The sequence below is a fragment of the Bufo gargarizans genome, chromosome 5 (assembly GCF_014858855.1).
Source record: "Bufo gargarizans isolate SCDJY-AF-19 chromosome 5, ASM1485885v1, whole genome shotgun sequence".
Classification (NCBI taxonomy): Eukaryota; Metazoa; Chordata; class Amphibia; order Anura; family Bufonidae; genus Bufo; species Bufo gargarizans.
The window spans coordinates 240,763,565-240,777,228 of record NC_058084.1 but is presented as its reverse complement, the minus strand read 5'-3'; the positions used below and the strand labels follow the sequence as shown (position 1 = coordinate 240,777,228).

Below are 13,664 nucleotides of genomic sequence, written 5' to 3'. Positions count from 1 at the left end.
GCACTGGTAATATTTAATACTGGGGAGGGAGGGAGGGGGGAGGCCGCACTGGTCATATTTAATACTGGGAATCCGCACTGGCCACCGATGAATATAGAGGCACTGGCCACCAATAAGTTAATTACAGGAGGAGGGGGGGGGGTCTGCCCCCTGCTGCCTGGCAGCATCTGCCAGGCAGCAGGGGGCAGACCCCCTCCCCCCCTCCTCCTGTAATTAACTTGGCAGTCATGTACACAACGCCTCTGTGTTAGAATATACTGTCGGATCTGAGTTTTACGATGTAGCTCAAATCCGATGGTTTATTCTAACATAGAGGCGTTTTCATGGTGATGGGGACGCTTCAAGTTAAAATATACCATCGGATCGGAGAAAACTCCGATCTGATGGTATATTAATAGGGACTCCTGACTTTACATTGAAAGTCAATGGGGGACGGATCCGTTTGAAATTGCACCATATTGTGTCAACGTCAAACGGATCCGTCCCCATTGACTTGCATTGTAAGTCTGGACGGATCCGTTTGACTATGCAGGGCCAGGCGGACACGAAAAAGCTGCAAGCTGCGTTCGGGTGTCCGCCTGCTGAGCGGAGGCCAAGCGATGACAGACTGATGCATTCTGAGCGGATCCGCATCCACTCAGAATGCATTGGGGCTGTACTGATCCGTTCGGGGCCGCTTGTGAGGGCCTTCAAACGGAACTCACAAGCGGAGCCCCGAACGCTAGTGTGAAAGTAGCCTTAAAGGGGTTCTCCGGGAACAAGGACATTTTAGTAAGTGCCTCCAGCCTGCTTTCCTAAGCCGACGATTTATACTTACCTGCTCCCACAGCTCTGGTCATCTGCTGTGTCCATGTTTTGGTCACTGCACTTTTGACATCCTGCTTAGAAAAGGCATGGTCACATGCTCTGGTGCAGCTAATGACTGGCTTCAGAGGTTGACATGCCCCAACAACAAGCAGCACATAGGCGCTAAAGCCAGTCATTGGCTGCATGTGACAATGCTCATGCTAAGTCGGATGGCAACAGTGCCAGGACCAAAACAGGGACACAAGGGACATAGAAGGCAGCGCGGAGGACCGGAGCAATTGGGAGCAGGTATTAATCTTCAGCTTAGGGAGGCAGGCTGAGGGCACTTAATAAAATGTTCTTATTTGCGAAGAACCCTGTTAAATATTAAGAAGGCAGAAATTGAACCTAGCAGCAGAGAAACACATTCCTATTCTGTAACTTTTAGAACCTAACTACACACTATAAAGAATGCAACAGTGTAGTATGTCATAAACTAAAGGGATGTCTAGTATTTTACATTAATGGTGTATGAGTAGATGATCAATCTATGGTCAGCGAAAGTCAGCTCTGTTCATGTGTCAAGTTGCAGTACCAGGCACAGTCACACTCTTATGAACAGCCTTGTGGCAGGTACTGCAATTAAAGGGATTTTCCCACAAACATTACTTATTCCCATCTGCTCCTGCTACTTTCAACTCTATGGGGCTGCTGGATAAAAGCGGAACACTGTACTTCGTTACCTCTGGCAATCCCAGAGAGTCAACAGTGGATGTGTGCAAATGCCACTATTCAAAGAGAGGAACAGAGGACAGTTGTCAGCTATGAAACCCCAGCAGTTGGACACAACCCCCTAACTGCTGTTCAGTGAAGGCCCAATGGGCCATCTATGTAAAAGCCCAGAAAACCCCTATAGGGTATATTAAGGAAGCAGAGATAATGTAATCCTGGTTATTTTCAAACTCCATTTACGCTAGCGGTATATTTAATGTTATGCACAATTATACATCTTACACTGAGTAACACTGTTAAAGGGCATCTGTCAGCAGAATTGTACCTATGAAACTGGCTGAACTGTTGCATGTGCGATTGGCAGAGGAAGTAATCTATGTTGGTCCCATGTTCACATATGCCTGCACTGCTGAGAAAAATGAAGTTTTTATAAATGCAGCTGCAGTGAGAGCTGAGCCTCTAGGAGTAACGGCAATGCCCTCTGTTGCTTCTAGTGGCTCATTTGCATATATGAAAACATATTTTTCTCAGCAATGTGGGAACATACAGCATGAAAATGGGACCAACACAGATGCCTTCAGCTGCCAAGCGCACATGTAACAGGTCAGCCAGTTTCATAGGTAGAAATCTGCTGATAGATACCCTTTAATAATAAGTACATTTACACATTATCCTGTGAACAGCTTTAGGTAAATGATAAAAAAAAAAATCTATTTCAGTGGAAGGACACAGTTACAGATTTTTGTGGTTGTTAATTTCTATTTTAGCCTCTGTAAAGGAGAGGTTTGGGATATCGAAGGCACTATACACATGCTGATTAGTATTGCAATTCTTTTGACCATTCATATTTGACAAACAGACAAAAAAGAAGTCGTTATACACGTGATGTTTATTGCATAAGATTGATCCCTGGGACTAAATACATAAATTGGTCATAAAATGTTCTCTGATCTTCATCTAAGTCACAACAATAGACAATCACAGTCTGCTTAAACTAATAACACACAAATAATTAAATGTTACCATGTTTTTATTGAACACACCATGTAAACATTCACAGTGCAGGTGGAAAAAGTATGTGAACCCTTGGATTTAATAACTGGCTGAACCTCCTTTGGCAGCAATAACTTCAACCAAGCGTTTCCTGTAGTTGCAGATCAGACGTGCAAAACGGTCAAGAGTAATTCTTGACCATTCCTCTTTAGAGAACTGTTTCAGTTCAGCAATATTCTTGGGATGTCTGGTGTGAATCGCTTTCTTGAGGTCATGCCACAGCATCTCAATCACGTTGAGGTCAGGACTCTGACTGGGCCACTCCAGAAGGCGTATTTTCTTCTGTTTAAGCCATTCTGACGTTGATTTACTTCTATGCTTTGGGTCGTTGTCCTGTTGCAACACCCATCTTCAGTTGAGCTTCAGCTGGTGGACAGATGGCCTTAAGTTCACCTGCAAAAGGTCTTGATACACTTGGGAATTCATTTTTCCTTCGACGTCCAGGCCCTGATGCAGCAAAGCAGCACCAAACCATGATGCCCCCACCACCATACTTCACAGTTGGGATGAGGTTTTGATGTTGGTGTGCTGTGCCTCTTTTTCTCCACACATAGTGTTGTGTGTTTCTTCCAAACAACTCAACTTTGGTTTCATCTGTCCACAGAATATTTTGTCAGTACTGCTGTGGAACATCCAGGTGCTCTTGTGCAAACTGTAAATGTGCAGCAATGTTTTTTTTGGACAGCGGTGGATTCCTCTGTGGTATCTTCCCTTGAAATTCATTCTTGTTTAGTGTTTTACGTATCGTAGATTCGCTAACAGGGATGTTAGCATATGCCAGAGACTTTTGTAAGTCTTTAGCCAACACTGTAGGATTCTTCTTCACCTCATTGAGCAGTCTGGGCTGTACTCTTGTAGTCATCTTTACAGGATGGCCACTTCTAGGGAGAGTAGCAGCAGTGCTGAACTTTCTCCATTTATAGACAATTTGTCTTACCGTGGACTGATGAACAGCAAGGCTTTTGGAGATACTTTTATAACCATTTCCAGCTTTATGCAAGTCAAAAATTCTTAATCGTAGGTCTTCTGAGAGCTCTATTGTGCAAGGCATCATTCACATCAGGCAATGCTTCATGTGAAAAGCAAACCCAGGACTGGTGTGTGTTTTTTATAGGGCAGGGCAGCTGTAACCAACACCTCCAATCTCATCTCATTGATTGGACTTCGGTTGGCTGACACCTCACTCCAATTAGCTCTTGGAGATGTCATTAGTCTAGGGGTTCACATACTTTTTCCACCTGCACTGTGAATGTTTACATGGTGTGTTCAATAAACATATGGTAACATTTAATTCTTTGTGTGTTATTAGTTTAAGGAGACTGCGATTGTCTATCGTTGTGACTTAAATGAAGATCAGATCACATTTTATGACCAATTTGTGCAGAAATCCATATAATTCCAAAGGGTTCACATACTTTTTCTTGCAACTGCACATACTATTTTAGCCCCATTTAACACAATCCCAGAGGCCCAGTTTTCAGTGTGGTTATTTTTGGGTGGAAAAACTACAGTAATAATTTATGTATATCAATTCACAGATTTTGCAATCATTCTTCTCAAAGTGTTTATTTCAGGCTGTGTCATTTTCTTGAATTATTTAAATGTGCAAAACAAAAAAAATTTAAGTAAAATTGTGGCAAAAGTCAATAATGTCGGGAAGACAAATAGTGGGTATAAAGGCAAACTGATTGACCACAGATGCAAAACAGTCTGAGGTGGTCATCTATAAAGAAACATATGCCACTTTTTTGTGTATTTTAGGCACAGATTTTGTCGCAAAGGGGTATTGCGGCAAAACTGGTGCATTTTCCTAGCTCACGCCACTTTTCCGAGGTGGTGGGAGAAGGGGGTGTGGAGTGGGCGGGCCAGCCGGCAGGTCTCATTTGCCATTTTGTAGGCCACTTTATGGCATGGAAAATGGTCTTAAACTATGCCTCTACATAACTTAGGTGCATCCGATGCCATCCCAGGGGTATCAAGACAGGCGTATAAATCACCCCTTCGAGTGTCTTCTACATATGCAATATATTTGTTTGCTTTGAGTGCTTTATATTCAAAGGGAGCCTGTCAGCTGGTCCGTCACTGTTTTAATACTAACCCTCCGAAGTCTGCAGAGCGCATCACCCTTGTGAGGGAGATGAGTCAGCAGCATTGGACAGTACTCTTGCAGCATTCAGGACTGACTGATATGGCAGCAGTGACAGACTGCTGAAATCAGTAGGTCTGTGACAATAGTACTTCTTCCCTCAGGGAGAGTAGCATACTGCAGCTGACAGGGCCCACTTAAATCAAAACAACTGAATAGCAAACAGCCACAAGATTAATTCTTTGGTTGGTCCTAAACCTATAAATTAAGCTAGCCATACACAATATTTGGCCAACAGCCATTTCTCCCGACTCCCCAATACACATTTAATTCTGCTAAGGCTACTTTCAAACTCGCGTTTTGGGCGGATCCGTCATGGATCTTCAAAAACTGATACGTTACAATAATACTATCTGTAACATAGCTAAGACGGATCCGTCATGAACTCCATTGAAAGTCAATGGGAGACGGATCCGTTTTCTATTGTGCCAGATTGTGTCAGAGAGAACGGATCCGTCCCCAATGACTTACATTGTGTGCCAGGACGGATCCGTTTGGCTCAGTCTCGTCAAGCGGACTGCAAAACGCTGCAAGCAGCATTTTGGTGTCCAACTCCAGAGCGGAATGGTGAGTGAACGGAGGCAAACTGATGCATTCTGAGCAGATCCTTTTCCATTCAGAATGCATTAGAGCAAAACCAATCCGTTCTGGACCACTTGTGAGAGCCCTGAACGGATCTCACAAACGGAAAGAAAAAATGCCAGTGTGAAAGTAGCCTAAGTAAGTATGTGCCAGTTGGGAGAGAGATAAAAACCACTGCTTGACACTTCTGGCGGTGTCTTATCTTCTGGGAGAACAAAAGGGTCAGAAGAAAATATTCACTTTGCCTCATCTTTCTCTCCCACGACATCATTTGTTGAGTCAGGAGCTCCATATACACATTAGGGTACTTTTACAGTAGCATTATTCTTTTCCGGTATTGAAATCTGGTAAAGGGTCTCAATACCGGAAAAAAAAAAAAACGCATCCGTTTTGTCCTAATGCATTTTGAATACAAAGCAATCCGTTCAGTATGCATCAGGATGTCTTACGTTCCGTTACTTGTACGGTATTTTTTTTTGTAAATTGGAGCAATAAAAGTAAAAATGATTGCACTGTCTGTAAGTGTGGGTGATGGTGACATAAATGGTATTTTCATTCAAAACTATGCTTCACTTAAATTGCATTTTCTCATATCAAAAGCAAATGACTTTATTCCGTAGGTCATAACAAATGTGCAGTATATAAACATTTTCTGTCAGTACAAAGTTAAAATCCATGATATCCACAGTGTATAAGTTCTCTCTGAAACATATACAAAATATTGTGATAGAAAAATAAATAAAAAAAATATAAGGATAAACTATAAAATGCAACCTTTTGCATAATTATGGTAGATTACTGCACCATGGATCACTAACAGCTCGCTGCCGAAAACAGCGAATAAAAAAATGTAAAATTCTAGTTTATTTCTGTACTCACATTTACTGCATTGTGTATTTTTGAAACGTCCATATAGAAAGACAATCCATGGCACTTCACCGATGGAAAGGTAAAGTGCCGTGGATTCTCTTTGTATATAGATGTTATGGCTATTTCTTGTATCATAGAGCAGATCTGAGAAATCCATTATTGCGCTGCTGGCAATATTAAAATATTAACAAGAAAGATGAGAGCCTGGCACTTAATATCACATGTATAGTGTAGTTAGTTGCAATGTATTAACATTGGTAGTATGCGATTTCAGACCAGTGATTGGTGTGTCACTTCAAGTATACGATAGTATATGTGGCTTTATTTTGTCGCTTCTAGAAACTGTATTTTTGCAGTGTTCTTTTAACATTTTTCCTTATCAGTTTACTATGAATAGATTGTAATCACTTCTCGTCCACCACCACGTACAAGCAGTACTCTGTTTAAGCCTTCAGTTAAGACTTCTAAAAATTCCATATCTGGTTTACAGTGGTTAAAGAAATAGGTTGTTTTAGGAGGTTGGATGATTTTGTGGAACTACAATAGAGAATCTCTGAAGATGAAGAGAACCCCTCTACGACTGTGGAGAAAGAATATGGATCATCACAAATGCTGTTTTGTCCCTAAAGGGCCCTTTACACAGCCCGAGAATCTTATAATGAGCGTTAGCTCGTTAGTGTTCATCTGGAACGCTAGTTAGAGATTATCTGGAGGTGTAAATGTACCGGCGGTTACCCAATGAACAAATAAAGCCCTTGTTCATTGGGTAATCCGATCATTTGTGCGTACACAAAAATCGATGTTTGCCAGCAGCAGATCATGCTGTGTACACACGATCTACAGCTGGGAAACGAGTTAGTATAGGGAAGGGCTATGGCATTAGCGATCGCTTCTCCCGATACTCTGGAGGAGATTGCTGCAAGTAAATGCACCGGTCTCCTCCACCAGCGAGCAGCAGATTGTTGGGAAGGAACATTTCCTTCCTGACAATTTGCTGCTCTGTCGTCCTGTGTAAAGGGACCTTAAGGCTGCAACTACACCCTTGAGCTGCTGCTGATGAAACTCGGCCCACCCATGGTGACTGCACGATTTTATAGATAAAACCCAATGTATTTAACAGCAGAATCGTGCAATCATTGGCTGCCAGGGGAGGTTGATGTTTCAGCTGAATGAGGCAGCTGGAGTGTGAAGTCGGTCATACAGAAGTTGGAATGAATATTGTTCGATATCACAGTCATTTTGTGTCTTTATTCTTAAAGGGAACCTGTCATCTGCTTCATGAAGGACAAAAAACAGGCAGCATAAAATTCAGGATCCTTCATCACATAGAACTACCATATGTTTTCTTAAATAAATTGCAGCTTGGGAGCCTTTCGGGATTTCATTTTGTCCATGGATCACACAGAATGAAGCAGATGGCAGGTGCTCTTTAAAGACAGTTCCACTCAAACGAAAGGACTCTTATAAGTCCAGGATTTTCCAATAGAACCCTTTTCCTAAATCTAACCCACAGCATAGATCGGCGAAGATCTGTACTACATTCTTCACTGAACTAAACAGTGTCCGCTCTGCTTCCAAGGTTACCATCTTCAGTAAAGAAGTGAGCACTGTCAGGGGGAAGATTAAGTATGTCATAGGCACCGGGGCTGTCTACCCAACTTGGGCCCACTCCCAACATTTTGCTGACATTCCCCTTCCATGCGACCAATAGTTATTTTTTTTTTCTGTATGAAGAGACTGCGTTGCTCCTTGGGGCAGCTCAGTCCCATCCAAGTGAATAGGGATGAGCTGCAATACCAAGCACAGCGTTTATCAAATGGATGGTGCTGTGCTGAAGCACTGCGGTCTCCTAAAACAGCTAATATGCTGGGAGTTGGATCCCGTCAATCTCATATTTATGACCTATCCTAAGGATAGGTCATCAATATGTAAATTCTGTAGAAAACCCCTTTAAAGAATGTTATCTGAGGTGTTACATAGGACTGCAGATACCATCAACTATCTGTATTCACAGTAGATGAATAAAATGAATGTAGTAGATGTCACCTGCAGTCCAATGTAACACCATAGATAGCACATTGATAACTCTCTAGACGCAGATAATGTAGTACATGTTACCTGCAGTCCTATGTAACCCAGATGACACAGTGATCACTCTCTCTGGATACAAATAATGTAGTAGAAGACTGTGCTGGTGCAGCCTCCTCCTCCTCGATGCGCTGCTCCTCTGACCTACAATGCGCCACTAAGCGAGGTAGGATCAGATCATGCAACCTCTGGCACTGAAGGAGGTAGCCTGGCAGCCAGGAAAAGAAGCTACACTGAACAAAAATATAAACATAACACTTTCGGTTTTGCTCCCATTTTGCATGAGCTGAACTCAAAGAACTGAAACATTTTCTATATACACAAAATACCCATTACTCTCAAATATTGTTCACAAATCTGTCTAAATCTGTGTTAGTGAGCACTTCTCCTTTGCCGAGATAATCCATCCGACCTCACAGGTGTGGCATATCAAGGTGCTGATTAGACAGCATGACTATTGCACAGTTGTGCCTTAGATTGCCCACAATAAAAGGACACTCTGAAATATGCAGTTTGATTAAACGGCACAATGCCACAGATGTCACAACGTTTTGAGGGAGCGTGCAATTGGCATGCTGACTGCAGGAATGTCTACCAGAGCTGTGGCCTGTGCAATGAATGCTCATTTCTCTACCATAAGCCATCTCCAAAGGCGTTTCAGAGATTTTGGCAGTACATCCAACCGGCCTCACAACCGCAGACCACGTGTAACCACACCAGCCCAGGACCTCCACATCCAGCATGTTCACCTCCATGGTCGTCTGAGACCAGCCACCCGGACAGCTGCAGCAACAACTGGTTTGCATAACCAAATAATTTCTGCACAAACTCATCTGCATGCTTGTCGTCCTCGTCGGGGTCTAGACCTGACTGCAATTCGTTGTAACCAACTTCAGTGGGCAAATGCTCACATTTGGCACGTTGGAGAGGTGTTCTGTTCACGGATGAGTCCCGGTTTTCACTGTTCAGGGCAGATGGCAGACAGCGTGTGGCGTCGTGTGGGCGAGTGATTTGCTGACTTCAGCGTTGTGGATCGAGTGGTGTTATAGTATGGGCAGGCGTATGTTATGGACAACAAACACAGGTGCATTTTATTGATGGCATTTTGAATGCACAGAGATGCCGTGACGAGATCCTGAGGCCAATTGTTGTGCCATTCATCCACGACCATCACCTCATGTTGCAGCATGATAATGCACGGCCCCATATTGCAAGGATCTGTACACAATTGCTGGAAGCTGAAAACATTCCAGTTCTTGCATGGCCAGCATACTCACCGGACATGTCACCCATTGAGCATGTTTGGGATGCTCTGGATCGGTGTATACGACAGTGTGTTCCAGTTCCTGCCAATATTCTGCAACTTCACACAGCTATTGAAGAGGAGTGGACCAACATTCCACAGGCCACAATCAACAACCTGATCAACTCTATGCGACGGAGATGTGTTGCACTGCGTGAGGCAAATGGTGGCCACACCAGATACTGACTGATTTTCTGCCCACCCCTTCTGACCCCTAAATGCACAAGAATAGTATAGTCCATGTATCAGTCCTGTGTAATGTATCCATGACATCAGTCATATGACACTCATCACAACATATAATTCCTGACATTCAGGATGCAGCAGTGTTACATGATAAATGTGCTAGGTCCAGGGGTGCACTGCCAATAGGGCAAGGTGGGGCAATTGCCTCAGGCAGCACCAGGTAGGGGCAAGAGGAGGACAACGGAAGGGGCCATGGGCAATGATCACTTCCACTGTAAATGCTCATCTCTACATATTCAACTGCATCGCTGTACTCGGGATAGCAATACAAATGAATGTTGCGACGGGGAACGGGAGTGATGTCTCCCTGGCCTACCGTTTCATCTAATTGGCTTTAGCCCTAGTTCCTGTAGCCTATCAGAGGCCAGTGTCATCATTATTGCGCTGCCTGAGTTCAGGGGACAGACTAGAAAAGTTATCTGTGTCGCACTGCATCACTGACAGCAGAATGGAGGTAAGTTTTTGAGTTTGTTATTTTTAGTTGACAGCATGGTGTTGAGCCACATTGGTGTGTGTGGGGTGTCATTAGAGAAAGCACTATGGAGACACTACGGTTGTAAAAAGGAGCATTTTTGTACTGGCACGCATTGCAAGGGGGAATTATTCTTACTGGCAAACATTATAAGGAGTAATTTTTTGTACTGGCACACATTATTGGAGGGTATTTTTTTGCGCACACACACACACATTATAGGGGAATTCTTACTTCTGGGGGCAAAATGAAGGACATTATTACTATTGGGTGCACTGTTACCACATTACTATTGATGGTACTTTTGAGAGGACTGCTACATTGGGAAGCATCCTGGCAGAGTATAAGCACAATTATTTTTGGAGGACACTACGTTACAGCACTATAATTTTTAGTGACACTATTTGCTGGGCACAGTTATTTTTTAGGGCACTATGTGCCAATAATTATTTAAGGAGAACTATCTGTGTGGCAATAGTATTTTCAGGGGGATCTGTTTCTGCAGTATAGTATTCAGAAGCACAGTGGGCACAGTATTAGAGGTGGCAGGTCTGATCTGAATGGAGAAGATGAGGAAACAGAATGTCTACATCAGATGTAGAGGTATAAGGAGCTGTATTATTACCCTGTATGTCTTGCAGCTCTGTATGTAATGTTTTCCAAGTATGTCTTTAAACAGTAGGGGGGAAGGGTTTAGGTTAGGAAATTGGCATTGGGAGGGGGAGCAGCACAGTTTCAGTTTTCGCCTCAGGCAGCAAAAAGGCTAGGTGCACCTCTGGCTCGGTCAGCACACATTCATGTGATAAGTAAATAGGACTAATTTTGGAATAATGATTTTTATTGTGGTTAAAACAGTAACTAGATTACTGTGTGTATTTACATACCTGCTTGCCTCTAGGAGGTGATGTAAAATGGCTCAAAGTCATGTTGTTAATAAAGTTTAGTTTAAAGTTAAAGAGGACCTTTCACCGATCTCCTGCTGTGCCCCCTGTTCTGGTTCCCTGCCTGGTATGTAAATTCATTCATTAACACCAGACTATCTCTTTAAAGACAGATACTACATTTGTTTCTTAAATTCATTCCTGGTTTTAGCTCCCAAAACTGCACCAAGAAACCTGAAAATATGACCATACCCCAAGACTTTTCCTGCCTAGAAGACAGATCACAGCAATGTTTCAAACTCCAAAACACCTTTCTAAAAGGATACAGTTTTCATCACCTTGTTTATTCTTGGGTGGCCCAGGCATATTCAGTAACACCAGCTGCGCATGCTGAGATCTTTTCAGCACAACTTCATTTAGTTTTACTGCAGTGTGCATTCTTCTTACATTTGACTGATTTCTAAATTGAAAAGAAATGGGAATAAATATCCAGTATAACTTTATTAAAGAGAACCTGTCAATATGAAAATGCTGTTTCTTAGCATTGCTGGGCAGATCGACAAATAGGTTCGTATAAAAAAAAGAAAAAGAAAATCAGTGTAACAACTTAAATCTCTGCTCATTCTGGGCTTAGTAGTGACTGTTCATGGGACTCCTAAGGCCAGAGCAAGCATACATTTAAATTTAAAAAATAAGTAAAACTGAATGTTTTCCTACATAACATATTGAGCTCTGATACTTTTATCTAGAAATACTATTCTTTTTATGCCACCCCTAACTAGAGTGGCTTGTGACTTACTTTTTTCAAAAGATGCAGTGATAAATCTGGGGTGAAAGTAATTAAAATAGTTAACTACACCCAGCTTCTTACCCAAAACTGGAGTGAGCAGTGTAAAATGCAAAAAGCTGCAATTTTTTTTTCCGTCCAAAGTAGCCAGTCACAAAAGTTCTATTGTATGACTTTTTAAAGCTAGAATTCTGGAGTGTAGGGCTTGAAAAATTGAGCCCACATTGTTTTGACACATAACAGCCAGTAGGCCTGTCATTACTTTATATGGATTATAAAGAGGGCAGCATTAACTGGGTTACAGAAATGCTTTCCGTTCTTTTGGAGCTGTGTACTTTGGAATAGCTGATCAGCAGGAGTATGGGGTGTTTATTTATGACCTTTTCTAGGGATTAACTATCAATATAAAAACCTTGGACAATCCTTTTAAATTACAGTGAAAATTTCAAATTCTAGCAGTTGGTCAGAGTTACAGTGCACTAACAGCCTCTAAGTTTTACTTACCTAAACACCAACAATTTGAAGATAACCACAGTCCAATAAGAGAGGCTGTGGCCTAACTTGATCGCTGTCATGGGTCATCTACATCTAAAGGAGACTCCTGCTCAGTGTTTTATTTTGGTCAGGAACTGCTGTTTTAGACAAATGATCTCCTTTGACAGAAAACAGATATTGCCATTCCCCTTTTTAATACGGTGTGCCTATCAAAATGCTAACAGAGTCTGCAGGGACAGGGCTTATTAACAATGGCAATTACTTGTCAATTTGATACGTTTTGAGGCAACAAATGGCACAAACCCCCTATATTATAATATATACTGGAAAACATTTGTAAACAACGTAGGAGAGAATTGCAGTAGCTTAGATCGCTAACATTAAACAAAACATTAGAAGACTTTATAGTAACTTACAGGTTTTCCCATTCTCTGAATGCATGAAAAAAGGCAACAGAATTGAATTACAGTGTTTTACATTCCACTCAGTGGTAAGAGGTTTACAATAGGACAATCACTGAACCCTTTTGCTGCCAAGGTTATATGGATATTTTGTACCTCTGGCAGCCAGGACAATTTTTGCAGTTTTGATATTTTCAAATAAATCTGAAGTTACAAAATAAAAAAAATAAAAAAAATCATACTAATCCCATACATTTTCTAAAAGTAGACACCCGACACGCGTGACACACAGCACGTTATACTCACAGACACCTTCAAGCAACTTTGCGTCCAAGTGTCATTTTTCAGAAAAATTGCATAAGAGTCGATATCAGAGTGTAAAAGTCTGACAAGCAGAAAGTTAAATGGTCCACACCTCTTAAAAATAAAAATCTGGTTTTATGACAGACATTTTAAAAAAAATTAAATATCAGCCAATATTAAGAGAGGGATTACAGTTGTTGAAAAGTAAAAGCACCCTCAAAACCTATATATGTTCCCTGAAAGAAGACAACCTGATGATTGCAGTTGCCTTGATGGACTGTTGACAATCTTGTCCACACCTTCATGTAACTTTGTGATAAACAGGATAAAATAAAATAAACATGCATCAAAACAAACATTTTCACCTAAAGCTCATATTAGGCAGAGGTTTGCAATTTGAGGGACAATATTGCTAATATTTTAGATGTGGGAAAAAAAATTAACTTTGTGAAGGATTTTGCTGTCTAAAATAATAGATCTCACACGGATGCAAAATGTACATAACGCAGCATAATTGAT

The 13,664-nt window shown here is 41.7% G+C and overlaps 1 protein-coding gene across 4 annotated transcripts in view; it reads right to left on the bottom strand.

Moving 5' to 3' along the window:
* Window positions 1-5,329: 5,329 nt before the first annotated feature.
* Window positions 5,330-13,664, bottom strand: part of SLC12A7 (solute carrier family 12 member 7) — a 377,772-nt gene continuing 369,437 nt past the window's right edge. For all 4 annotated transcript variants that reach the window (XM_044293095.1, XM_044293096.1, XM_044293098.1 and 1 more), the window contains exons 23-24: window positions 11,486-11,619; window positions 5,330-6,648 (exon numbers count right to left, since the gene is read on the bottom strand). In XM_044293095.1, the coding sequence (XP_044149030.1) occupies window positions 6,557-6,648; window positions 11,486-11,619 (226 nt within the window). In that variant the 3' untranslated portion in view covers window positions 5,330-6,556. The remainder of the gene's footprint in view (window positions 6,649-11,485; window positions 11,620-13,664) is intronic.